The sequence below is a fragment of the Columba livia genome, chromosome 5, assembly GCF_036013475.1.
Source record: "Columba livia isolate bColLiv1 breed racing homer chromosome 5, bColLiv1.pat.W.v2, whole genome shotgun sequence".
NCBI classification, from domain to species: Eukaryota; Metazoa; Chordata; class Aves; order Columbiformes; family Columbidae; genus Columba; species Columba livia.
This window is the reverse complement of record NC_088606.1, coordinates 49400036-49426905: the sequence shown is the minus strand read 5'-3', so window position 1 is coordinate 49426905 and position 26870 is coordinate 49400036. Positions and strand designations below refer to the sequence as shown.

Sequence of the window (26870 nt, the reverse complement as noted above, 5' to 3'; positions counted from 1 at the left end):
CTGGCTAGAACTTCCCTTCAGGTAGTTATAGAGAGTGATGAGGTCACCTCTAAGCCTCCTCTTCTCTAGACTAAACAACCCCAGCTCCCTCAGCCTCTCCCCATAGGTCTTATGTTCAAGTCCCTTCACCAGTCGTGTTGCTCTTCTCTGGACCCGCTCCAGCACTTCAATGTCTTTCCTGAACTGAGGGGCCCAGAACTGAACACAATACTCCAGGTGTGGCCTCCCCAATGCAGAGTACAGGGGAAGGATCACTTCCCTTGTCCTGCTGACCATGCTATTTTTTTGATACAGGACAGGATACCGTTGGCCTTCTTGGCCACCTGGGCACACTGTTGGCTCATGTTGAGCTTCCTGTCGATTAGTACCCCCAGGTCCCTTTCTGTCTGACTGCTCTCCAGCCACTCTGCGCCCAGCCTGTAGCGCTGCAGGGGGTTGTTGTGACCAAAGTGCAGCACCTGGCACTTGGCCTTATTGAACTTCATCCCATTGGAATCAGCCCATTTTTCCAGTCTATCCAGATCCCTCTGCAGAGCCCTCCTGCCCTCCAGCAGGTCGACACTCCCTCCCAACTTGGTGTCATCAGCAAATTTGCTGATGATGGTCTCAATCCCCTCATCTAAATCGTCAATAAAGATGTTAAACAGGACTGGACCCAACACTGACCCCTGTGGAACACCACTAGTGACTGGCCGCCAGCTGGATGCAGCCCCATTCACCAGCACTCTCTGGGCCCGGCCCTCCAGCCAGTTCTTAACCCAGCGTAGAGTACACTTGTCCAAGCCATGGGCTACCAGCTTTTGCAAGAGTATATTATGGGAGACAGTGTCAAAGGCCTTGCTGAAGTCCAGATAGACCACATCCACGGCTTTCCCCTCATCCACCAGGTGAGTCACCTGATCATAAAAGGAGATCAGGTTGGTCAGACAGGACCTGCCCCTCCTAAACCCATGCTGGCTGGGTCTGATCCCTTGTCCATCCTGAAGGTGCTGTGTGATTCCATTCAGGATGATCTGCTCCATAACCCTGCCAGGCACCGAGGTCAGGCTGACAGGCCTGTAGTTGCCAGGGTCAGCTCTGCAGCCCTTTTTGTGGACTGGGGTAACATTGGCCAATTTCCAATCATATGGGACCTCCCTAGTGAGCCAGGACTGTTGGAAGATGATGGAGAGCGGCTTGGCAAGTTCTTCTGCTAGCTCCCTCGTCACCCTAGGATGGATCTCATCTGGTCCCATAGACTTGTGAGGATCCATATGGCTCAGTAAATCACCAGCTATTTCCTCCTGGAATACAAGGGGCCTATTTGGCTTCCTATCTCTGTCAACCACCTCCAGAGATGAGTTGTCCTGAGGGTCACCTGTCTTACTGGTGAAAACTGAGGCAAAGTAGGTATTGAGTACCTCAGCTTTCTCCTCATCTTTGTTAACTATATTTCCCTCAGAGTCCAACAGAGAATGGAGGTTTTCCTTGCCCCTCCTTTTGTTATTAACATATTTGAAGAAGGACTTTTTATTATCCCTGACAGAATTGGCCAAATTAACTTCAAATTGCACTTTTGTTTCCCTGATTTTTTTTCTGCATGATCTAGCTATTTCCATAAATTCTTCATAAGTAGCCAGCCCTTTTTTCCACAGTCGGTAAAGTATTGAGCTCCCAGCAGATATCCAGCAGGTTAAAGTCACCCACAAGAACAAGGGCCGTCGATTTTGAGACATCTGCCAGCTGCTTCTAGAATAATTCATCTCCTTCATCATCCTGGTTGGGTGGTCTGTAACAGACACCCACGAGGATGTCAGCCTTGTTGAACTTCCCTCTGATTCTGGTCCACAGGCACTCAACCTTGTCACTGCTGACCTCAAGTTTAACAGAGTCGAGTGACTCTCTAACATATAAAGCCACCCCTTCACCTCTCCTACCCTGCCTATCTTTTCTGAAGAGCTTGTAGCTGCACATAGCAGCACTCCAGTCATATGAGTCATCCCACCATGTTTCTGTGATGGCAACTATGTCATAGCTTTCCTGCTGCACGATGGCTTCCAGCTCCTCTTGTTTGTTGCCCATACTGCGTGCATTAGTGTACATGCACTTCAAGTGGGCTTCTGATTTCCCTCTTAATTTGGGCTTTCCATCCTTAGGGTGATCTTTGGAGAGCCCAGTTTCAATCCCTTCCCCCTTCAAACCAAGTTTAAAGCCCTCCTGATCAGCCCTGCCAACTTATGGGCTATAGTCCTCTATTATTCCCTAAATGCACAGAGAGGGAAGGGGAAGTTGGCTGTGTACAAGGGCCATTTTTTAATTTATTGAGATATTCAACAAGTCCTCTTCACAACCATCACTGCTTCTGCTAATGATGACCCTTGTGCCTCTGACTGTCCAAGAGGGCACTGGGATTACCTTCCCTGAGCTCCAGCTGACTTGGTGCCAGGCATGGAGAACTGCTTACGCAATAGTTCAGTAAAACATTTGAACACATAAAAAATGCACTGGTTTTAGACTTATTTTATTTTTAAAAAGGGGGGGGGGGGAAGAAAAAAGTGATTTGATGAAATTTACATTGAATTTTGCATGTATATTTGTGTTGGATATTTGTTTGGCCTGGGGGGACTTAGCAGCACTTTAACTAAATCTGGGTTTAAATCCACTTAAGTTAAACTCCCAATGCAACTTGTGTATGGAGACCAGGGTGAAATCCCAAATCCCACTAATTTTAATAGCATTAAATATGTTCTTTTCCTAAGTCGTCATCTCTACCTTTCTTTGTTTGACTTCTCTGTATTGAAAAGTAGAATAAACCTTCCCACTCTTCTGTCTCTTTGTGAAAATACTTTGACAATCTCAGAGAAGTGTCTCTCTGGTTGCATACAGTTATGTTTTACACTGTTTTGTTTTTGTGTTTTGTTTTTGTGTTTTGTTTTTGTGTTTTGTTTTTGTGTTTTGTTTTTGTGTTTTGTTTTTGTGTTTTGTTTTTGTGTTCTATGCTTTCAGCTTTTGTCCTGCTGTATCCAGGCTTTTATTGGGTTTTGCTTCTTCTAAAGGCACAATAATTCTGACAGAAAGAAAACAGTTACAAGTGTTTGCCTGGTAAGTTTCTGCAGTCAAAATTATTATTTTTTTCTTTTGATCCCTATGGACGGATTTGGAAACTGCTGTGAAACAAGTACATTAGTAGAAGGAAATTGTGTAGAAGTCAGCATGAACTGAGCATGTACTGATGGGTGACGGCAAAATTTGTCCCTATTCATGAACTGGGAATAAATTGAAGAACAGAGAATAAAGATAGAAGTGTTATGAATGCAAACTGGTCAAAGGGAAATATTTGGGATCCACTTAAGAGCAAGCAAGCCATTAATTGGAGAGGAAGCTACTTCATGTGTTTGTGCTACCTCTTTACTTCCTCATTTATCAATATATGTCATCCCCTGAATCTTACTATTGACTACTTCTGATTTGTATGTGGCTTATGTCAAAGGAAAACTCTTCTTCTGTGTCTCCTTCAGAAAAGACAAACCTCAGAGCAGGTATTTCTGGATGTTCCTGAGATGCTGTTGATGGCACTCTTACTAAATATATGCTTTCACAGGAAAAGTAGATTGTCTTGTAGGTCATGCACTAAGCTGGATTTCAAGAGATTCTGTTTTCTTTTCCAGCTCTGACTAGTTCCTCCTATAGCTATACACAAATGGCTTAGTCTTCTCACACCTGTTTTTCTACCCTGTAAGATAAAGGAAGGTTGTTCTATTTACCTATGCTCTGCTCTTTCAAACTAATACTCTGCCATGTTAGTATTATTTCTTCTTTGGCTGTCCAGATGGTCGTTTTAGTATTGATCTTCCTTTATCATGTGCCTGGCTGGAGCCATATGTCCTGCCATTCCCACAGGTTGGCTTTTTAAGGGAGTTAAGGACAGGAGTTTCTGACAGGTGAGGAATACCCACTGGCATGTTGAAATTCTCCATGTCCACACAAAGAGCATTTACTCCCTAGGTCTTTACCTTCAGTAAATGGGTGCTAGTTTTAATTGTTAAGTTAAACAGTAAGTATTGCTACAAATGGTTTTTTTTCTGCCTTTCTCAGCTGTGCTGATCAAGGGTTTTTTCCTGCGAAGACCAGTTTTCTTTTAAATTATCATTTCTTCCCTTTTCTAAAGCTGTTAGTATCCTAACTGTTCTGAAAAGATGATGATGTCACTAGGATTTCACAGCAGCTTCTGTGAATCTTCATGTGGATTTCTGCCACTTTTTGACCTAATGAGGCTTAATAAAGGAGCAATGTGCTTTCCTCCTTTAAAATAAGATGTTCTGTACCTGGGTTTCATTTAAAAAACATTCTTTGGAAAATATCTCATTTACTCATTTCTGAGTGTGAAAACTTGTTCCCTCCTCAAATGTTCTTTGTCATTAGTTGTTTTTGTTAATGATTCCTGACTATCTAGAGCTTTACAAAATGTGTAAAACATACTTAATCTTTCCAGTTCCTTTTTATAGTGAGGTCTTTGGAATAATCATTGTATCTTCCTTGGCTTGTGATACAGATGGTGTAGTGTCTTTACAATATTTGCTTAGGCTGATGCAGAGCTACTAAGCCTGATGCATCTCAGATGCTTTCCATGCTTGAAAATGGCCTAGTTTGCAAGAGCAGCAGCTCCAGTGTTGTCTCAATGTGGTACTGCTATGCAGAGCTTCTTTAGGAACACGAAGTGTAAGTGCTGTGGCTCAAGACCACCTCTCACCTGATGGTGAAGTATAGCTTATGCCCTTGAAGGTGACAGTTCTTCCTGACAGTGACTTAAGCCATATCACATGGCCATTAGTGTAGTCCATATGAACTGTCCTTCACGTCTACATTTGTAGAGGCTTCTGTTCCTGAATTGGTGTTGCGACTTCTGTTTTGGGAAACTCTCCTGTGAGGAAAAGCTGAGAGACCTGGGACTGCTCAGCCTGGAAAAGAGAAGGCTTAGGGAAATCTAATCAATGTATATACCTGAAGGGAGAGTGTTCTTTTCAGTGGTGCACAGTGACCAGCAGCAATAGGCGCAAACAGAAATACTGGAGGTTTCCTCTGAGCATCAGGTAACACTTTCTCACTGTGAAGTTGACTGAGCCCTGGCACAGGTTACTGAGGAAGTTTGTGGAGTTTCCATGCTTAGAGATACTCAAAAGGATGTGGTCCAGGGCAAATGGCCATAGGTGGCCCTGCTTGAGCAGGAGGTTTGAACCAGATGACCTCCAGAGGTCCCTTCCAACCTCAACCATTCTGTGATTCTGTGAAAATTGCGCAGAGAGCTTATTTAATGTCTATCTGGAATTAATAATTCTAGCCAAGGTACTTGATACAAAATAAACTTAGTTTGCATGGTGTGTAGGTTCCCATGTCTCTAGAGGAGCTTCTGGCCTTTGTCATCTGAACTGGATGTCCACGCCACTACTTCTGGGACTTCATTAAAAACCGTGCAGTGGGCATTCAGTCAATAAGAGCTGTAGAACTTGTTCACCAGTCAGCTTATTGCACCATGTTAGCGGACCTTAAGTGCCTGAGATTATCTGCATGAGGCAGAAGCACAGTTCTGGCTAGTACAGTATTGTCTTCAGCAATGTTCAGTAGTGTTGGAGAGGTATCATCCCCTGACACTTGGTATCATGAGATTGTCTGGTAGTTCAGTTAAAAGCCCGTATCATGCAACTATTCCCTTCCTCTTCAAATCTCGTGTGTGTTGAATAGCATAGCCCCAGCACAGATCTGTGGAACTTCACTAGTGGCCACTTGTCCTCATGAAAACCTATGGCTTCTTTCTGCTCTTTGTTTCCTATTCTAATCAGTTACCAGTCCATGCAAAAGCCTTTCTTTGTAGACAACAACATTTTAGTTTTCTTTAGAACTTTGAAGTGGTCCCTCACCAAAAACCTTTATACAAATTCATATGCAAAGAATAGCCTCAAAGATTTTAGATATGAAAGCTAAGTTGAGTCTGAAGCCATGAAGCAAGATAATTGACACCAAGAACAATTATGCCTTCATCTATGATGGTGTTTTTTGAGGGATGGCCAACAGTTTATATTTGCCTTGTAGATATGGCAGGACCCATGTGGTCTTCCTGCAGTGACCATCTCTGAGATGGCTGGGGTAGGCATGTGCTGTGGCTGAAATGCATCACTGGTGGTATTTGGGCTATGTCTGACTCTAGCAGGCACATTTTTGGCAGCAAAGCCAGCAGGGGAATGCAATGTCATGAGCCTGCCAGTGGTTACATGATTTAATTCTATGCAGGTTGTGGGTTACGCTGGTTCTCCTAGATTTACTTTCACGTATAAAGTTGAACACGTGCTTTGCCAATTTGAAGAATTGCTGCCTAAGGCAGACAGGCTGACACGGAAACAGCTAGTAACGTTCTTCAGGGACACTTGCTGCTTGAGTTTGAGAAGTACATGACCTGGATGGAGCTGTAATGCAGATGGCTTTTGTTACCAGCTGACTTGAAAAGCAAAAGCATGGAAGTTGGGTTTGTTTTCTGTTTAGCAGACAGCTTTTGACTGGATCTAGTGTGTTCATAGATTCCCTTTTGTTGCTTTTCTGTCCCATTGCAAAGAGAGCAAGGATTTTGAGGCTTTGAAAATTTCATAATGCCTAGAAGCTGGATGTGTATTGATGCGATGAAATTAATACAGTGAATAAACAGCTGTAACAGAAGTGTATTTCTGGTGCTGATGACACATCCTTATAAGGAGTATCTGAATGAGAGTTTTTAGAATAAAATATGAACAGAAAACACTGGTGAGGTTTGGGGTTTTGTGGGGTGCTGATGCGTTGTGGCTTTTTTTTTTGGTTTTTTTTTTTTTGTTTGTTTTTTTTTTTTTCCCTCTACACATTTTGGTAATATTAGCAAGCAATTCTTTCTGGGTGGTATGTTCTTCACTTGGTCTTTACTGTCTCTAAATGTGGTAACAGATGTAGTGTAAACTGTGGGGTGGCCAAGCTGTCCCCTGGGAGTTGACTGACAGCTCCAAACCCTTGAGCTAAATGAGCGCCTAGTTTTTTGCATGTCTTGGGATAAATTTGCTTGCAGAACCATATTGAAATCTGTAAGATTACACCTGCAGGGGTTCCTTTGGGAGTTAAAATATGTTGTAGTTTAGTCCCAGCCAGCAAGTACAACCGTGTGCTGCTCGTTCACCCCTTCCCTGCCCCTGGTGGGATGGGGAGGAGAATCAGGAAACAAAAGGCAAAACTGGTGGGTTGGGATAAGAACAGTTTAATGGAACAGGAAAAAAAAAGGGGAAAGCAAGGGATTCACAGTGCAGTCTCTCACCAAATGATAATCCTGATATTGCTTTTCATCTTTTGTGGGCAACCAATTTCTCCAAAGCAGCAATGATGAACTCTGACTGCAGCCTGCACCGAAACCTACCCTTTCCTGCCCCCCCTTGCTGTCCTGGACAGCAGCTTGCGCTCAAAAGACAATAGTACCCTACCATGTGTTCCAGAGAGAACCAAGAGCATCCAGAACTGCCCCGCACCCCAGCAGTAAGAAAGAGAGAGGGTCCCCAGAGCCAGTCCCCCTTTTATAACTGAGCATGACCTTCTATGGTATGGAATACCCCTTTGGGTAGTTTTGGGTCAGCTGTCCTGGCTGTGTCATCCCTCAGCTTCCTGTGGACATTAACCGTATCTTGGCTGACCCAGCACAAAATACATGCTCCAAGTGAAGTGAAAGTGCCCTCAGGTAGTATGGCTAAGATGCCCCAGAAGCTGAATGTGAGACAGAAGCTGAATTTTATTGGGAAGCTGGTGGAAGTAGAAATGCTCTGCTTTCTAGGGCAGAGGAAACCTTTAATTTCTCCATACTTGGAAACTGAAATTTTGAAGATCCTTCCACCGAATGCTAAAAGTACTTGACTGTTCAGTTACAGCTAGGCTCTCAAAAAAAATTAGTGAGTTTGAAGTGTGAGCTGTTATAATATCCTTGTTAACCATTCCTGTGGGTGCTTGCATTGTTTGAGATACAGTTGGTGGGGTGGTGGTGTCTTCTTGCTCTGCTGAAGCTCATGGTCCCTGTTTGGCTTCATTGCTCTGAACTGGGACCCTGGAGCTGCAGCAGAGCCTCTTCTGTTGGAGAACCCTTCTTCTCCATGGTGGTTCACCTGCATATTATCTGCACTCTGCCTTCTAAAATCCTCATGGTTACTGGCGTTATGATAATCTATGTACTTCCTGCTCTTGAAAAGATGCCTGATAAAATGTTGTCAGGCTTAGAGCTGTATTTTCAGGTTATCTCAGGTCTTTGCTAGATACATAAATGTTCTGTAGCCACGAAGAGGTTGTACAAATGTTCTGTTCATGATGACTAAAGCTTATTGCTAGCTTTAGGTGCAGGTTAACTGTGCTAGATAATTAGACAATGCAACTCAGTCACAGCTTCTGGTCTGATAGAGGTACCGTCAGAGTGCCCTGGTTGGAGCTAATACTTCCATAAAGTGGAGTGTGCCAAGTCTTTTCTCCATTAAAAGCAAATGGACGTTTTTTTAGTACTGTGGCAGAACTTGTAAGACTTAGTCCTTGCTAGGTTGAGATTTGCTTTTTGGCTTTTGCTTTATAAGCCTAAAGACATTTCTGTGTGAAAAGCAGAAGTACCTCTTTTTTTAAAAGGTGCTTCAGAGTTTTTACAAACAAACAAAAAAACCCTTAAAAACCCAACCTAAACCCACCAAGAAAGCACACACACAAAAGAAAAAACAAAACAACCCCCAAACAAACACAAAAGCAACTTTGGAATTACAGAGGAGAGCTGAGGGTTGTTGATCAACATCCAGTGGAAATATTCTTTCTGTGTGTGTGTTTATGTTTGAAAGTTTGTGGCTTTGTATTGCTGAAGCCTGATGCCCACTGGTTGTTAAAGAAGGTGAAAACCTGGCATTGTTCTTCCTTCATATTGCCTTGCCAGGGCACTTTGTGCCCAACCATGCTTTAACGCTAGGGGAACTAACTTTCTCTGCCTCCTAAATTGAGCATTGGCATTAGATGTACAAGAAACAACTTGGGAAGTTGCTCTTCCGGTTTCTTAATGTGATAACCACATCCTTCTGCAAAGGACCCTTCTCCCTCAGGTCCTGAGAAGGTGTTTGTTCTCTCTCTTTTTTTTTTTTTTTTTTTTTTTTTTTTTTTTTTTTTTTCCTGGGTTGGCTGAGATGGGGTTAATGTCAACAGGTAGCTGAGGGGATGACACAGCCAAGACAGCTGACACAGAACTAGCCAAAGGGATGTTTCATACCATAGAAGGTCATGTCCAGTTTTAAGGTGCTGGACCCAGAATAGAGAGGGAACCCGAAGAGGAGACTGCTGGTCCTCTGACCCATGCAGTCACTTAAGATATCTCTGGAGTTTTCTCTGATCTCCTTTGGAAACTTTCAGGTTTCTGGATCATTTTAAGAAGCAAATACACTTGCTGGTAGTTGATGGTTATGCCAGAGCACGCATTATGTCACTCAGAGATTCCTGTCCTTCTGTATGGATGACTCTGCTGCTTATGGGTCATTCTTGATTTACTACAAATTGCAGCTTTCTAGGAAAGCGGAATTGGTGCCAGTTCAACTTGTGTGCCTGGCTCTAAACTGATGCAGTTTACTGGTGTGATTTACTGCTGCTTTGTGAGTAATAGAACAGTCTCTAACAGGAGCAAGAGCAGTTGAGAGGGCAGGGGTGGGTTTGTGGGTGGGAAGCCCCTACAACCAGCCAATGGGACCCTCCAGCCTCCAAGTTGAACTTGTTTGTCTGATGTCTGCTTCTGAGGATCCTAATCTTGCTTTAAAGATGAGGCTGAAGAGGTGTTGTACCTCGGTGCTGGCCACCTGCATCCTCACTCTTCTGCATTTATAGCCTTTTCTCATTCCAAGCTTGCAGAGGCTTTAACAGTAATCTGGATTTGGAGCAAAACGTGGGGTTTGGTAGGCAGGATGTGCATGTTAATTCAGGTGTGAGTTATTTAATTCTTGGCCTGTCTTTTGTTTTGTATCTGGTTTCATTCAGTCATAGCCTTTTCCACCTGTTGATTCCTGACCTGTAGTGGTCTTCCACTGCAATCTGGTGTTTTCAGACAGGTTTGTATTAGATTACATTGGAGCAGAAGTCTTCAAAACACCATTCAACGCATCAAAGTGAGCAGCAAGAGTTACTGCTTGAAGGACAAACATATGAAAGCCACACTTGTTTTTGTTGTCAGTGCTTGGACAGCTTCTCTCAGGCAGTCTCTTGACCTAGATAATTAGTGTATGCTGACCTCATTTTCAGACCAGGGTGGGCTGATCTTACTGCTATTTTGTCTTTTCTAGTTTACTGTTCCTCTTGTTATGTGATCAGAGCATCTTTGGCATAAAATCAGTAGCCAGAAATTTCTAATGGATTCAGTCTGCTTTTAGGTCACAACTTCTGGAGGAGTAAGAAAAACCTCCTGCTTTTTTTCTAGTTCGGTGTTACAAGTTGAGAGAGAGATTTTTTTATTTTTTTTTTTTTCCCCCACATTCTGTTGCTGTACCGCTGAGCAAAAATTGAAGGCTGAGATAAGCATGGAGGCATTTAAGAGTGCTTCAGAAAACATGTGTACTTGGACCCCATCTTTCCGGTGAAATGCAGAACGTGAGAGAGCTTATGGGAAAACATGTGGATTTTCACTTCCATGTCTTGTTGTAATTTAAGCTGATATTTGTGGGAGTTGTAATCTCTTTCAGTGAGCTGCTCTGCTGACTGTCTGTTGATGCCCATAGTATTTAGATAACCCTAGGGAATAGTTTTGGAATCATCATTAGCAGTGTCAGCAGCAGGCAGATACAGACAGACAGACCTTCTATATCGAGTTCAGAGCGGTTCAGAAGAACCTGCTATTACCTCTGCAGTCCCTCTTCCATGAATAAGGGGTTCTTTGTACAAAGATATTTGTACTGCAAAAGCTTTGAGGAGTTTAAGCCAAGCTTATTTTACTTTGACCTATTAATGAGCACCAGGACTCAAAACTTAAATGAGTTCCTCTGAAACTGAAAAGAGGGAATCTAGAACAAGGTAGGGGAGCACAGTTGCTGTGCTGATGCCATGGAGGAGAAAAGATCGAAGAGCTGGGCTGAAGCTGCCTTGAACATCCATGAGAGTAAGGAGAGGGAAGGATGTTTTTCCTCTAGGTTTTGATGACCCATAGGTTTAAATTCAGGTTGGTGCATGACTTGAAGACTTACTGGCTATGAAGAACCTACCACAGGGAAGACCACCAAGGATGAGGAGAGCTACTACTGCATTTCATCCTCTCTTCGTTTGGAAAAATAGACTCGGTTGAGCTTCCCCACACACCCTGTCCTGTGTTTTCCACACCTTTTAAGCTGTCAGAATCACAAAGCAGGGAGGCATGTGCCAGCAACCTTCATTTGCTGTTGCTATAAATGTCTTCCTGGTTTGAAGAGTCTGGGAAGAATCTTTTGATTTGTGCTAGCATATGTATGGTGAAAAGCACCCCAGCATCGTGTTGTGATAAGCTGCGTCTTTTTTCTGCATCTCACCTGGCAGACTTTCCATATAAAGCTACCTTGGTTTTTAACCACAGTTGTTAGCTTAAAAAGAAGAGATCTCTGATAATCTAGGAGTGTTGCTAGTTATGTTGCTCATGAGGATGATGGGAGGTAGAGGTATGTATCTTTTGATATTTTTTCTTTTTTTTTTTTTTTTTTTAATTCTCCATATTTCAGGATATGCACAAAGATCCTATTTCCTCGCAGGAAGCCTTGCAGGAAGGAGATATAGCCAAAAATGCTTTCCTTCTGTCCAGTTTTTTAGCATTGAGCAGATATTCCCCTTCGGTTGTTGCACTGGTACCATGTTTTGGCTGTTTCCAGGCTGTCTGAACTTTCTTATCTGTTTCTGAGCTCTCCACATTATTGCCTGATGCATCTTTTGGCAAGCAGGAAGCACCCAAGCTGCAGAGTACCTGCTTCTGCAGGTACTTAGAAAAAGCAAAATTATGAGATTGCCTTCTTGATCTCTTTTGCTCTGTATTAGCTTGATGGCTGCAGAGTTCATGTGAGAACCCACTGGGATGATTACATTGAGGATCTTGTTGAAAGCTGTTTAATTTGAAACATGTGGTAGGAAATGCCCTGCATTTAATCTCCTGTTCCATGAGACAACAGCATGTCTGAAAGTTTACTGGCTACTTCAGGTGCAGATCAGACTAGAGAAGGTTGCATCTGGCCATGGTGCACATCTTTTTTTGCTTGGAGGTATTTTTGTTAACAGATTTATTGTCCAGTCACAGCTTTATGCAGTTAGCCTTCGGCACTTCATTTTTCTTTCTATTAAAACTGAATTATTTCAGATATTCCAAACTAAGCCACACTGTCATGAATGAAAAAACTGCCTGGTCATTTCTCACATGAAAACTGTCCCACTGAGTAGTACTTCTCACCATCTGAGCTATAGAACATGGCACTGATGTTGGTGAGAAAGGATGCTGGGTGTATGATGGTGGTTTTGGGGTTTTAGACTTTTTTTTTTTTTTTCTCTCAGAAGCAAAATGAGGTGGCCACAGAGCCTCAATGGTGCCAGCGTGGGCTGTCCTCATTAGTGGTGTAACAAGTGCATAAGCTGTCTGCCTTGTGGCCTGAGAAAGGAATACAGGTGGGAAACAGAGGCACAGAATGTTGGACATGGGTAAAGATGAATATTCAAAAGAAAACTAATCTAAAAGACTCACCCATATAAACCACTGTGGCTAAATGTACCCAAGATTGTGAATCTGTAGCACTCTATCACTTCTGCAGGAAGCTGGAAGGGGGAAAGGAGCCTGAGCTCGAGTTGTGTCACTGTCAGATATGGCCTCTAACCACTAAAACCTCCTTCCTCTCTGGTTTCCTAGTAGGGAAAGGAAGATTGAGCAAGTTGCTGAAAATGTCTAAGCTGAAGGATATAGCACTTTATCTGTGTGAATGAGATCTGCTGTTCAGAGACTGTAAGAAATCCACCTCTTGCATGGAAATGGCTTTCCATTCCTTTTATGGGAGTGTGGTAGTGTTGACCTTGCAGAGATGCTGCTCCTTTTGAGATTTGCACAGCCTTGGCCACATGTAGCATAACATGCCTTTGTCAGCATGGATCCTGAAGTGCTTTATAGTTGTGAAAGTTTCACGCATCAGCCAGATCCAAGTGTGATCGCAGAGTTTCTTAGGAAAACTTGGCATTCCACCTCACTGAAAGAGGCTGTAAGGTGTTTGTTCTGTTCATGCAGAACATCTTGAAAGTCTTGATCCATTATGTTTCGCCACTTAAGAGAAGGAGGAAGGATTTTCTTTTAGAGAGTAATATGTGGCAGCTGGAGAAATACTTCAGCAGCTGCAAACTTCTTTTAAAAACACCATTTCCATATGAGTCTTCCAGATGATACAGCAGCCTATCTGCTCAGTAGCAGATGATGGGAGATTCAGCTATAGATAGGAACTACACTACAAACAGAAGGAAGTGGTTCATATTTAGGGGAGGAGATGACATATAACTTAATGGCTGCCTAATGTTGCTTATCAGGCTGCTAACAGATGCCAGTGTCATGCAGTCTATGTGGAATTTTTTGGCTTTGTAGGATTTGTTAAAATCTTTTTTGTGGACATGTGTCAGGAGAAATACCAGAAAAGACAGCAGCAGACCAAAACAATGTCTGTCCAATACCCTGTTCGGCCTGCTGTAGAGAGCAGTGTGCTTGTGAATGTGGAGAGATGTGCCAGCTCTTCTGTAATACATGGCCAGCTGTGCTGTGTTAAGCTCTGAGGAAGCTGTGTGGTAGGAGAAGGAATGTAGGTGATGTTCTTCCAGACCTGAGCAGGCAATGTTTCTTCTCCAAATCACATCCTATCCTACTGTTGCAGCAAATCAGCCTTGAATGCTGTGCTGGCCTTATGTCAGCTTCAGGTGTTTACCAGATCCGTTTTGTTGGTCACAATCCTAGCCTGGTTGATGTATCCATGAGATAAGGCTCAGTGATTTCTAGGCACGTTTTCCTTCAAAACTCCCTCTGAAAGTGTGGAACTGTTCATGTCCCACCTCAGTCATCCTCCCAGAGGAGCATTTTATTATTGCTGGAAACAGTAGGGGCACGGAGAGCCTGCATTGAGGCAGTAAATGGACCTTTTACCATTGTATCCTGGGTTTTCTATGGAAGCGTAAGCACTTGATGTTGTGTGGGCATCTTGGAAAGTTAAAGGAACTGTGTCCAGACCAGGGACCTAGTAATGTATTTCCTCCCCTGTAATCTCTAGTGCTACTGTTTCACAATCTTTGTTCTGTTCATCCTTCATTGCTGATAGCACGTGACATTTTGTAGAAACAGCTTTGTAACTTGTCATTAACTTTCTTCCGGAGCCAAAGGAACTTAATGCCTCTAAAGCTGCTGTTCAGAGAATGATATAACTTCATCTGGTCATGCTTAGCTGACAGTGGGTCACCCTCATGTGCCTTGTTGCTGCTCTTTCTGTCTCTAGACCTATCCACATGTGCAACTTCAGTCTTGGAGATAAGCTTGGGAAGCCAAATGGCTTTCAAGATTGCAGCACAAATTTCCTGCCTCCTGCATTCTAGCTTCAATTCACAAAATGAGATACAGCACTTGTTCTGAGAGCTGACAACATGAGAATTGTTTAGCAGCAATTTTAAGTTGAAACCAGGTCTTTTGTCTTCTCAATTTGATGGGAGAGCAGCTTTATTGTCTGTAAAAGGTATTTCACCCTTGTTTTCTGTGCTTTGCTGCTATACTGAGGATAGAAGATTTCTTCGCAGCTCTTGGACATGCATTCTTCTAAATATGAAGTTTGAGACAGTGTCTGGTGGCTTTTCACTGACAGCTCAAAGGAGCATGTGTTGCCCTAGACGATTTACTGTGCTCACTTTGTACCTGTGATCTCTAACACACACATTCCCTCTTTCCATGTTTTTTTTTCTTCTGCTTAACTAGGAGCAACTGAGGCTGGCTAGGAGGGCATGGAGTCAAGGGGTTTATATTCCAAAGGCTTTACTCTGATCCTGCAACATCACCCCAATCAGTGTTGTTTGAAAAAATACTTTGAAGGGTTTTCCCCCCCACCCCTGCCACAAATTCCTTGGCTTGAACACAGGGTGATAAATGAGAAGGGAGAAATGTTTCTGAAACCCAGCTAGCAATGCACTTTGGACGTGTTTGTACATAGCAAAGTTATCAGTCATTCAGTTGTTGACTCAAGGTTATTCTGGTTTTCCAGCATGGTTGTTCCCTGCTGAGTTACAGCCACAGATGGTAGAAGTAAATGTTGCACTTTTCAGAGTGTAGTCCTTTGCCAGATTTTCTTTGTTTCTGTCTTTTGTGGTTTGGTTTGACTTTTAATTTCCTTGGGGTTGCTCTACAGATGGAGAAAGTAGTGCTCAAAGAGTGAATTTTGCACTGACTTCTCAAAATTATTTCTGATGGGAACAGTAGTGTTCATCTCTTCCTTCATGTTGTTTCCGACAGCCAGAGGACGGTTTCATCTGAGGAGCAACACAATCTGGAGAAGAAGCTGTAGCTGGTGCTTTTCTGGGCAGTAGGTGAGTGGGGTTGGTGCTCAGTGGGGTCTCTGAGTACGAATGGAGCTGTGTGGGACTGGCTAGAATTGTGATGGGAAGGCAGAAATAACGCTTATTGCTTTTAATTATAAAAGGCTGTTGTTGCATCAGGAACAGTGATCTGCAAGTAATTGTAACTCCTATTCTAGATGTATGAGATTGTGCTAAGGTGAAAGAGGCAAAAAACCAAAACAGCTGGAGGTTTTGATATTTAACGCAGCATCCCTAGCATCATCTGGACTGCATTAAGGTACGACTACATCTTGTTATCCCCTTGCTGGGCTTGGTAATGAGCTATTTGCTTGTCTGCTGTACTTTCCATGTGTGTATTGTGTTTGTCTCCTTCACATGCTCACTCCACAATCTGTAAAGGGATTTTTGTAATTGGCTAAATAACACTTAAAATTAGTTTAAAGGAAAGGGGAGACAAACGTCCTGTGTCTGAACTCAGCATGTCCCCCCTAACCAGTGCCAGCCTAATCCAGAAAGGCTGCCAGGTGCTTTCAAAGAGGTCAGAGGCATTTACTGAGATTTTGCTTTTCTCTGGACCTGTTGCAATCAGGTGGGACCCAAGTCAGCTGTGATGAGAAGGAATTCTGGTGGGTTAATGTGGCTGGGGATACAAAGCTTCTGTGTACATACAGAACAGATACCTGGGTTAATGCAACAGCTTCTAGACACTGAGTGTGATCAACATTTCATCTTACAAATACGTGTATTTCTAGAGTCAGCTGAGATTAATTAAGGTCATTTTATTTGTCCTGAAAGACTGAGATCTTAACTATAAAAATAATTATAGTATTTATGTGTAGATACAATGCTGCTATATCTGCATTTCAAAAATGCGGTGGAAGGTGAGGATTGGCTAGTATGACTACAAAGGTATTAGTAAAGGTAGGGGAAAAAATATAATAAGAGAGTGCTCTGTGTTTGTATTCATTGTTGTTATTCTTTACTATTTTCTTTAAAACAATAAATCCATACATTATTGTACAGCCAGTTCATTCTCAGGGTCACTTCTCAGGCTATAAAGTATTGCTTCTTGTAAATCTTTTACCTTGAAAAGGGACAGCAAACATAAGATGGACTCTCATGAAATTGTAAAATTTAGTCAAAATGGTGTGGTTTTTTTGTGTGTGTGGTTTTTTTCCCATGAGTCAGATACTGCTTGCTGAATCTCTGCCTGTGATCTGTGAACGCTACAAAAAGTGCACTTATTTCTGCATAATGTGGTGGAGTGCAGATTGCCAAAAGGTGCTTTGAGTTTCTTGGTGAAGTATCTATAGTGTCTGTGAGGGAACACAAATTGGTCGCTTTGAGTTGAAGGATTGAGAGTTTAAAGCACACTTTTACTGTCCATCAGCAATAAAGATCTGTCTGCTCTAGGAAAATGTCTTGTGGGCAGTGTATTTCACATATTTCCTTGCTTTCCCCCTTGTTCCCAGTCTTGTCAACTGGACTTTTCAATTATTAAACTACAGCACATTCTAAGATTGACAGCAAGAGTTAAGGTAAAGGTAAGGTTAAGGTAAACTTGTGGAAGTGCCTTGTAATTCAAAACAGTGGGAAAAGTATTGAAATTATCTTGGCTGAATAACACAAATTCATATTACCAATTCCCTGATGAAAACATGGGGCTGCTTTCCTTTGCAGCCAATGCCTGCATACTATGTTGCGGGTGCTGCAGCTGTGTATTTCATAGGTCATTTTGTCTCCTGCACTGATTATTTCAACTCCTGCTAAGGTGCACTTGGAAGAGCAAGTGATGAGAAGGAATGAGCAAAGTCAGTCTGTGCTTTGCATGCGCAAGGCAAAATGGGAATGAGACCTTGGCAAAGCTGATGCTGGCTGGACACCAAGTACAGTCTCTGGTATGCAGAACTGGATGGATCTAGAGAGCTGCCCCTCCCTGTCAAGACTTCTATTGTCAGGTCAGATTTAGAAATATTTCCAGCTGCCAAGTGGGGGATGACCCAAGCATGAACGTTTATCTGCAGTAAGAAACCTGCTCACAAAAAATGAATGTGATGCTGTGCACACTTACTCCAGGGAGAAAGCTGCAGAGGAGTGCATAAGCTAAGGTCAGTATTGTAAGTACCCTGCAGTCTGGTCCTTTCAGTCTCCCCTTCTCTCTGGGAGAGTGGAAGATGTAGAAATGTTCTATCTATTTTCAACAGGCAAAATAACTCCTTTTACTAGAATAAATGGGATGCTGACTTTGAGGCACTGTGTTTTCTTGTCAGGTTTTGTCCTCGTCTTTGATAGTCCAATGTGGACCTGTAGGTTGTATGTCCTCCACAAAGCTTTGTTTATATTTCACCCTTTTTAGGCAGGGTGATTTTGAGGCTACAAATCTTTTACTCTGTTTGGGGCTTCAGGACTTAGAGCTAGGAGGAAAATTTGGAAACAAAAGTTTAATGGTATGAAGCATCAAAATGTTGCAATCAGGAGTCCAAGCTAATATGTATTATCTTGGGCTTTCTTGGAAGAAAAAAGGCTCTTACTCAGATTCTTAAATTCACATAGTTAAGAGCTCAGGGCATGACTGTGGGATGTTTTTCTCATGCTATTTATACCATTCACACATGCTTTTCTTTCTGTGTTGTGAACTGCCTTTGCATCTTCAACTGCAGTTGTCACGTACACCTCTGAGATTTCACATAAAGTTGAAACTCAACAGTTTTTGAAGGCCATGCCATTTCTCTTCATTTCTTCATCCCTGCAGAATGAGGACTAAAGTTTGCTTCAGCGATGAGGAAGATGGTTGCTCTTAAAGACTACTTAAGGAAGAGGCTTAAAATTGGTCTGGTTTCAGGCTAAACTTTTTGGAAGCTCACATAAAGCTTTAAAAAGTCTCGGAAACAAGAGGGAAAATCCAGGTAGAAGCTGATGATCTGCTCAGAAGTCAACAGGACCTGCTCCAGTGACTTTAAGGATGAGAGCCTATACATTGGGACAGTCTCATGTGTGTGTTGCTAATGAAGAAAATACATTGCCTATTTATTGTCTTATGTGGTGAAATAGCTTACTGTGGCTATGAATCTTCTTCAGTAGCAACTAATGTGTCTATATAATGTCTTGGAAGGCTTGAAATATTGGCTTTTGCAAATTTTTTCAATCAAAATTTTTTAGCTTTTTGCAATGAGAAGGAAAACCAAAGCAGGAAACAACTAAGGTTGATGCCTGGCTTTGATCGACTTTGTGTAAAGGCAGGGCCAGAACTATAGTTCCCCATATTATCAGAGTGCTCAAAAAGGTGCAAACACTTGTGCTGAGGCTGGGAACAATGTTAAGGGTCCCAGAATGAGCCAAAAGGCATCATGTCTATGTTGTCATATGCCTGTGGGCTTTGAGTTTGGCTTTGTACATGTGGCTTTTGACTTGAGCAGTTCTCCATTGGGGCTGGATGGAAGAAGAGCAAATCATCCTTTCCAAAGAAAGAGCCTCTCTGTGATTTTGGGAATGGTATTTTCTCTTCCTACCTCTGTGTCATTACCTGTATGTTTTCTGTAATGATATGTGCTTGCTATTTGTACCTTTTTTTTGTTTCCCTGTTCTTGCTGACAGGAGTGTGTTTAGTAGAACACTCTCCTAATGTTCAGTTTTGGACCCCTCATAACAAGAGAGACATTGAGGTACTGGAGAGAGTCCAGAGAAGGACAATGAAGCTGGTGAGGGGCCTGGAGCACAAGTCTTATGAGGAGCAGCTGAGGGGAGCTGAGGCTGTTTAGCTTGGAGAAGAGGAGGCTCAAGGGAGACCTTATCACTCTCTATACAACCTCCTGAAAGGAGGTTGTAGCATGGAGGGTGTTGGTCTCTTCTCCCAAGTAGCAAGGATGAGAGGAAATGGCCTCAAGTTGTGCCAGGGGAGGTTTAGATTGGATATTAGGAAAAAATTCTTCCTGGAAAGGGTTGTCAGGCATTGGAACAGGCTGCTGAGAGAAGTGGTGGAGTCACCATCCCTGGAGGTATTTAAAAGATACATAGATGAGGTTCTTAAGGACATGGTTTAGTGAGAGTGTTACGTTAATGGCTGGACTCAATGATCTTGAGAGTCTTTTCCAGCCAAAATGATTCTGTGATTCTATTATGTACTTTTTTTTTTTTTTTTTTTAATAGGTGTATTACGGTGGATCTAAAAGTGATATAAGAAAGAATTGCTTTTGGGAGGAGAAGTCTCCCTGCAAGGCCAGCTCTGAAGATGTGGACTGCCATCGTGTTCTTCCTGCTGATTTCCTTCTGTATATGTGAACACAGATTTTCTGTCCTGAAAGGGAGAGGAGTCCATGTAGTGCGAATAAACAGGCTGACAACTGAAAAGCAGTGCAGGCAGGCTTGTCAAAGCCCAGATGCCTCAGGTGAGGTCCTTGTCTCTTTGCTGCAATTTCAGTTAGTCTGTGGTCAGTGTTCAGAGATTATCTGAGTACATGCTTTGCCCTGTTGCTGACTTGAGCCACTTTTTTTATACCTTTCACCTTGCTGTCTCCAAACATGTTTTGTGCAGAGTGAGTCCGGTTGAGTGTTAGCTTTGTTGGGCAGAGGGAGTTGAGACCCTAGAATTAGGTGACCCATTTCGTCTTCAGGAAACCACACAAAACTAAACCCAAAAGCATCAGTTTTTTCAGGTTTTATGTTCTGTATTAAACCCAAGACCGTAAGTGTATTTTTTTTTTTTCCATGATTAGATTTAGGTTTTAAGATCAGCTTTACTGCTCTCGTTTTCCGTTCCCACTTTCCCCAAGTGTATTTACTTTTGTGCTTTCTTTCATTATAGATGTGAGACTTAGATGTCAGAAAATTTACATCTCTGTCAGTAAAGGAACAGTGGTTGTTTTTTAAGGTATTATAGTGTTAAGTTGCAGGCTGAGGGGGAGATGTCTTCATCGCTACATTGCTTGGAGAAGTGGAAAGATAACATTCTTAGGTGGTTAGGCTCTCTTCTGTAGATGTAATTTAAACCCTTGCTGACATAACATCACTAGCTTGGACAAGTAGTGCAACTATTGCAAAAAGAGCTGCTTTTGCCAGTCCGTTCACATCTCAGATGTGCCCTTCAGAAAACAGAATTGTTGCTGGTCTAGCTATTCCAGCATCACTTTTAAATATCTGCAACAGAGGCCAGGATATATGTAGTTAGCAAACTAACGTATCACAAAACGGTTGTACCAATATCGTGAGATGGTTTGACACTTTAATTACATGATAATTAGAGCAGCAAAACTCTCTAGGACTGATAGTATGGGTCATAACACTAACCTCTGTATGTTGTCTAATGCAATGGGTTTAAGTCTCTAGATGATGCTAGGTTAAGTAATATACATGATGGAGAAAGTGCCCGTATTAGCAAAGATCTTGCAATCCAGGATTCCCAGATACCTGGTAAGCAGAGTGGACCCATGTTGGGAGGTTAGATAAGCTTGTGCTCTTCCCTGTGCTTCCCCAGCTATATTCAGAGCTCTCCCAAGTTTCTTCTGTGGTGGCCAGTCCAGGGCTGGAGGAGAACATCTTGGCCATCTGAGCTGTCTGGCTCTAAGAACAGAACTACTTGGCCATACTTCTGGGCTGTCTTGCACACTCTGGGGAAAATATGACATGGCTGCAAGAGCAAATATGCCTGCTCCCTGCTTCCACAATACATCTGCTTACCTGACTTTGGCTTGCCTTTGGGCATTGGTGATTTTCCAGTAACAGCAGGCTTAAAAATGAAATAAACCAGTTTGGTAGGGCAAGACCTTGGTGTCTGCCTACATGGTTTCATTTCAAACTAGCTCTGAAGACCTTTTGTTGTCCTTCCACTTATTTTTTTTTTTTTCTTTTTTCCCCCCTTCCTAATTGGAAATGATCAAAAAGGAGCCACTGAATAGCATGTATCTTGCAGTAGACACATCAGCTGGAGCCTCAGTCTGGAATTGCATCAAAGGAACTACTAATCAGACCAGCTCCATAAGAGGTATCTAGTTGTCCTGGGGAGCAATGGGGAAGTCATGAGCAGCTAGATATGATACTATCCTGGTGGCAGCAGAAACCAGGGTTCTTTAACCATGCTGTCCCCATTAGTCTCTTGACCTTTCCAAACTGACAGACTTAAATATGTAACTAGTGCAAGTTATTCTACTGGCTTTTTGCTTTCCCTTTCCCAATAAGTGAGAAATGGCATGATTTACAGTAGTAGATGGTCTGCATTTCTCCACTAGCATGGCTTATTGAGCAAGGGACAGGAGGTGGGATTGGGAATCAGGGCACATCCAAACATGCTTTCATTTCTGAAGAGTGGATTTTAATGACTTGAAGGCCTGCTGCTGTATCTCTTGGTCAGTGTAACTGCTGAAGCTTTTAATTTTATCACTTTAATAGGCCATTTTTTAAAGGCTTTGAATGGTTTCAGTCACTTTCTTAACATTTTATCAAAGTCAGTAGAATTCCACCTTTCCTAGTTTCTTTAGGGCAGTCAAAACAGACTGCAGTTGTTGGTAAAGGGATTTCTACACGTTCATAAATTTTCTACAAGTCCTTTTAATAACTGCAGTAATACAAATGTGTGTTTATGAAAAGTTCACGCTTCTCATAGCCTTTGTCCTTGGTGAGGGTAACTCTTTCTAGATAAGAGCTTTAAATATAGACATATGTACCACATAGGCATGTTATTTGCCCTTTCTTATGCTTCTAACAAAACACAGAAATTGATTTATTCTACTGTACACTTACGTTCCCTTTAATCCACTGATAGATGGTCAATTGGGCACACATATGCTTCATCTCAGGCTGAGCACTGTTTTCTTCTTCTTTGTGTTTTTTTGTTGTGTGGGGGGTGTGTGTGTGTGTGTGGTTTTTGTTGGTTTTGGTTTGTTGTGGTGTTTGGGGTTTTTTGTTTGTTTGTGTTGGTTGGTTAGCTTTTTGTTACAGCACATGTCCCAGAAATCAATTCTGTGCTACTGTGATATCACATATAATCATAGTATAATTTAGGCGGGAAGGGACCTTTTGAAGGTCTGGTCCAAACCCAACTTAAATCTGGCCATTCAAGATCTGATGGAGAGTGTAACACCTCTCTGGCTGCCAGCCAGTGTTTGAGTGCCCTTGTGTTGGAAACTAATTTTTGCTCTTGATGTTGAGTTGGAATTTCCTGTAGATCTGCTTCAGACTCTCAGACACCTAGTCTTGTTCTAGTATGTCAATACTGCCCTCATATGCTGGGGAGCCCAAAATTGGATGCAGTGTTTGAGATGTCTCCTCACCACTGGTTAGAGGAGGTTCCTTCCTTCCCCCAAAGCTTGTTTATGTGTATGTAGATGAGGCCAGAAAGAAGTTAGTGAGACTGAGGGGATGCCAGGAGAGAGAGGAGTTCCTGTGATGTGTTTATTTAGCTTATGTTGGGATTTGACTTAGTAAAAGACTGATGACTCCCATGGCTAATGGTATAATTGTTTAGCAAATGAAGTGTAAGTTTCTGGGTAACTCAAAGCACTGAGTTGAGAGTTGCCTAGCATGGGTGATGAGACGGGTGTCTTCTCAGTTTCACATCACATTTTTTTTTTTTTTTCCCTCTCATTAAGACCTCTGGATGAATGATAGCATTTAGATGGGCCCAAACTGTAGTGCACTCTCTCTGTCCCTGTCTGGGTGAGTGAATTACTATTGTTAGGAGATGTTGGTACCAGAAGACAAGCAGGTAGGTAGGCTGGAGCTGCTATATTGATTTCATTGGCTTTCCAGTTATTTTCAGTAAGACTGAGTCAGGAATCTTTAAGAACAGGCATTCCAGCTATCTTTTTTATATTTTTTTGTTTTTATTTTATTTTATTCTTTCATTACAGCCGCGAAACAGTGTGTTCAATATACTGCGTGTACCGACCCATTTTCTCTGCTGTTTTCAGGTAACCATCACTGTAATTGGTCTGTGCCCTACCAGAATTGCTGCATCCTCTTGCAGTGTCACCAGCTGAGCATGTGCCAGAATGCTGGAGAACAAGACATCAAAGATCTGCTTGGAGGTAATGCCATGCTTCTGGCTATTGCTAAATCCAGGATTCTGGTTCTTTTGCTTTAAATGTCTACATTTAAACCTTCACTGACTTTCAGTTGAGGGAGATGTGTTTTGAAATGCCTGTATAATTCTGTAGTTAAAGTCAGTTCACTGGAAAAACTGTTTCACTAGCTAGTAAGGACTGAGGCTCTTAATGTGCATGATGTGTCATTGAGTAACTTTTGTAACTATTACTGAGTAACTGTCTCCATGTTGAAGACATTATTCATTCAAACTCTTTGCACATCACACTCTGTCCTTTGGAAAATGAAGTTGTAACAGGTGTACTTATTTTTTAAGAGAAAGGAGAATGTCTCGGCATTGTTTTTTCTGAGATTGCCAGGATTTTGTGCCAGAGGCAGCAGGCTGCTTCTATAATCAGAGCAGCCTTAGCAGCAATTGCTCATGGTGACTTCCTAATCTTTAATTAAGTGACACAATAAGAAAATTGAACTTGTTGGTAACTGGGGAATCAGTCTTTTATAGTATGTTTCAAGAGTTTGCTCTACCCGAGTTTTAAAAAAGGAAAGTTTATTTTTGGTTCTTTTGGGTTGGCAAAGGTTTCTCTGCAATGTAGCAACCAGACATTTGATAAGCAGATGTGATTTATGTCACTATAAATCTAGATTGCTAGTTGTGAAGGAAGCTCTCCCAAAGTATGCAGATGTAAGTGGAAATTTCCACTTGGTTTTGAGAGATGAAAATAATGAATCTAAGCATGAGGACTTTATTGATGCTTTGTAACTTTGAAAGTGTGAGTCTTCTTTTCAGTAGCTGGTATTCATAACTCTGCTTCTATTGATAATGTGCTTCTGCATTGTATCTCTATACTTCAATACCCCATTTTATGGAATTAGTTCTCTGGTTGGGCAAATGCCAGAGGTCTGTGGCAAAAAACAAACACTGCTCTTTCCCTGTCCCCTCCTCACCCCCCGGCCAAAATGCCAAAGCAATTTTATGTGCAGTAAAAGCAGGGGTCTGAGTTTTCATGTTCTTGCTGACTTCAGGACTGATTTATTCCAATTGTACTACAGGTACTGCAGAATACATGTTCTGGTTTGCATGTTGGGGGTATGAGGTCAGATTTGAGCTTGAGAATTTTATTCTTATGAAACTCATTGATTTTTGTCTTTTTGAAGAAACTGTCACTGGGAAAGTGGAAATGGTTCTGTTTCACCACCAAAGCTATCCACAGAAAAAGGAGAGGATGGTGAATGCATGGGTTGACCGACACAACATGGAAAACCTGTTTTCTTCAACTGGATGGACTCGCAAGATTCACTTGAGGCATTTGCTTTGGGATAAGACTGAAGATACAACAACAAATACAAGAAAAACAGTTGCAAGCAGTTTTACCACCACCACTGCAGCAACCACTATCATAGCAACCACCACCACCACTGCCACAACTGTAACAACAAATGTTACAAATGCAACTGTCCTCACTACAGTATATGAAACAACTGCCAAAGCCTCAGAAGCCCCTGGAGGTTCTGATCTCCTTGCTGAAGCCATGTCATCCACTGCCCCTTCTCCCACTTCCGGTAACAGCCCTGCTTCTACTTCCAGCCGTCTCAGCAGGCTTGTGACCACCATTGAGAAATCAGGAAATAGTAGCTCTGTCTCAGTATTGTCCCCCATTTCTACTTCGGCTCCCCTCACTGTCATTTCTGAAGCAGGTACTCAAATGCCTCAAATAGAGCAGTTTAACTCAGCCACCACCAGTACTCCCCGCCGTAGTAGCTCTGCCACTGTTGGCGCTGGCCTGAAGACACTGAGCACAAGATTGACCACCCTTGTCCTGCAGAATGCAGGAACATCTTCCACTGCTTCCACTCATGCCACTGCACTCACCCCCTTGGAGAGTTCGTACTCTGCATATCCACAGCCTGTTGTTACGTTGCCATATTTAGAGCCGGAAGCAAGTACGGCTGCAACAGCCTTGAGTAAATCAACTTTTCTGGGCTCTACAAGAGGTGTTGTGGTTTTCACTACTGGCTCTACAGCAGAAACTACTACAGGGTATGGGAAAAAGTCAACATCTCACATTTTTTCAACAACCATGTTTCCAACAGATGCATCCGAAACAACAGCTTCAGGCACTGCAGAAACTGAAGACATGGACAATGAGTATCTTCTCATTGCTGCTGAGCCCCTGACTCAGTACTTAGTGGATAAAAGTTTGCTTCTTGCAGTGCTTTTAGTTGGTACATTTTTTTTCATAAGTGTTATAATTCTTTTCTTTATGCAGGCCTATGAGAGCTACAAGAAGAAGGATTACACACAAGTGGATTACCTGATCAATGGAATGTATGTGGACTCAGAGATGTGAAAGGGTGGGGGAAAAACAATGGGCAGAGATTTAGGAAGGAGATTGAAGGTCTGCCTGACTTATTTTTCTTTTCTGTTTGCCTATAAGACGAACTGAAAGTGCTTCCAAATTTACTTATGGTGCAATTGAGGAGAAATGCCATGTACTATGTTGAGAAAAAAATATTTTTTATTCAATCATGCAACAGGTTGCTGGGAAAAAAACAAACCAAACCAAAAAAACAACAACAAACAAACATCCTAGTAATTTTAAAAACTTCCATAATGCACAATAGCTTTGGCCATTATTCTTCATTGCAAAACACACCTAACAAGGGATGAGCCATCATCCTCAGAAAATGCTGTGGCACTTTTTCAATTGTTTACAGTGCGAGTTCCTTGTGTTTCATTTGTGGAGAGTAAAGGTGAAGTAAAGGTGAGAGTGCTCTCACCTTTCGCAAATTGCTCTGAAATTGACAGGTAAGAAGTGTGCAGTATTGCTGCAATAGGGAACTTTTAGTCCAGTGTGTGTTATGGTTTCGGTATGCTTCTTCCTTGTAAAGAGGTCTGTTTACAAGGCATTGTATACTCTGTTTACTACTAACCACAGATTCACTATAGATTTCACTATAGAGCAGATTACTGTGCCTCTGCACTTAAATTATCTTATTTTTATATTCACTTAATAAATGGGGCCCTTGAAGGGCAGATCTTGTTGCATTTCAGTTTTCATTCCTGTTCCTGCCAGTTCAGAAGCAGGCAAGTAGGCTTTCGGGGTATAAGCAAGCTAGCTCTACTTCAACATTCCAAGTATGGGAGCTTTGAAGACCTCACTGAAATTATTGACATGTCACAGATGATGCTGTTCATCTCCCAGGCTACTGCTTCTGTAATTTCAGAGCAGTATGCTGCCAGTCTCCCAGGTATGCAGACCCATTTACTGCTAATT

The 26870-nt window shown here is 42.2% G+C and overlaps 1 protein-coding gene across 38 annotated transcripts in view; it reads left to right on the top strand.

The window, feature by feature from the left end:
• The window catches only part of C5H11orf24 (chromosome 5 C11orf24 homolog), a 31907-nt gene extending 5266 nt beyond the window's left edge, over positions 1 to 26641 (top strand). For 11 of the 38 annotated variants that reach the window (XM_065064954.1, XM_065064967.1, XM_065064973.1 and 8 more), the window contains 5 exons: positions 15497 to 15570; positions 15738 to 15838; positions 19708 to 19946; positions 23463 to 23579; positions 24751 to 26641. In XM_065064954.1, coding sequence (XP_064921026.1) covers positions 19790 to 19946; positions 23463 to 23579; positions 24751 to 25943 — 1467 coding nt within the window. In that variant the 5' untranslated portion in view covers positions 15497 to 15570; positions 15738 to 15838; positions 19708 to 19789 and the 3' untranslated portion in view covers positions 25944 to 26641. The other 27 variants (XM_065064956.1, XM_065064953.1, XM_065064957.1 and 24 more) reach the window with 11 other exon arrangements.
• Positions 26642 to 26870: the final 229 nt, after the last annotated feature.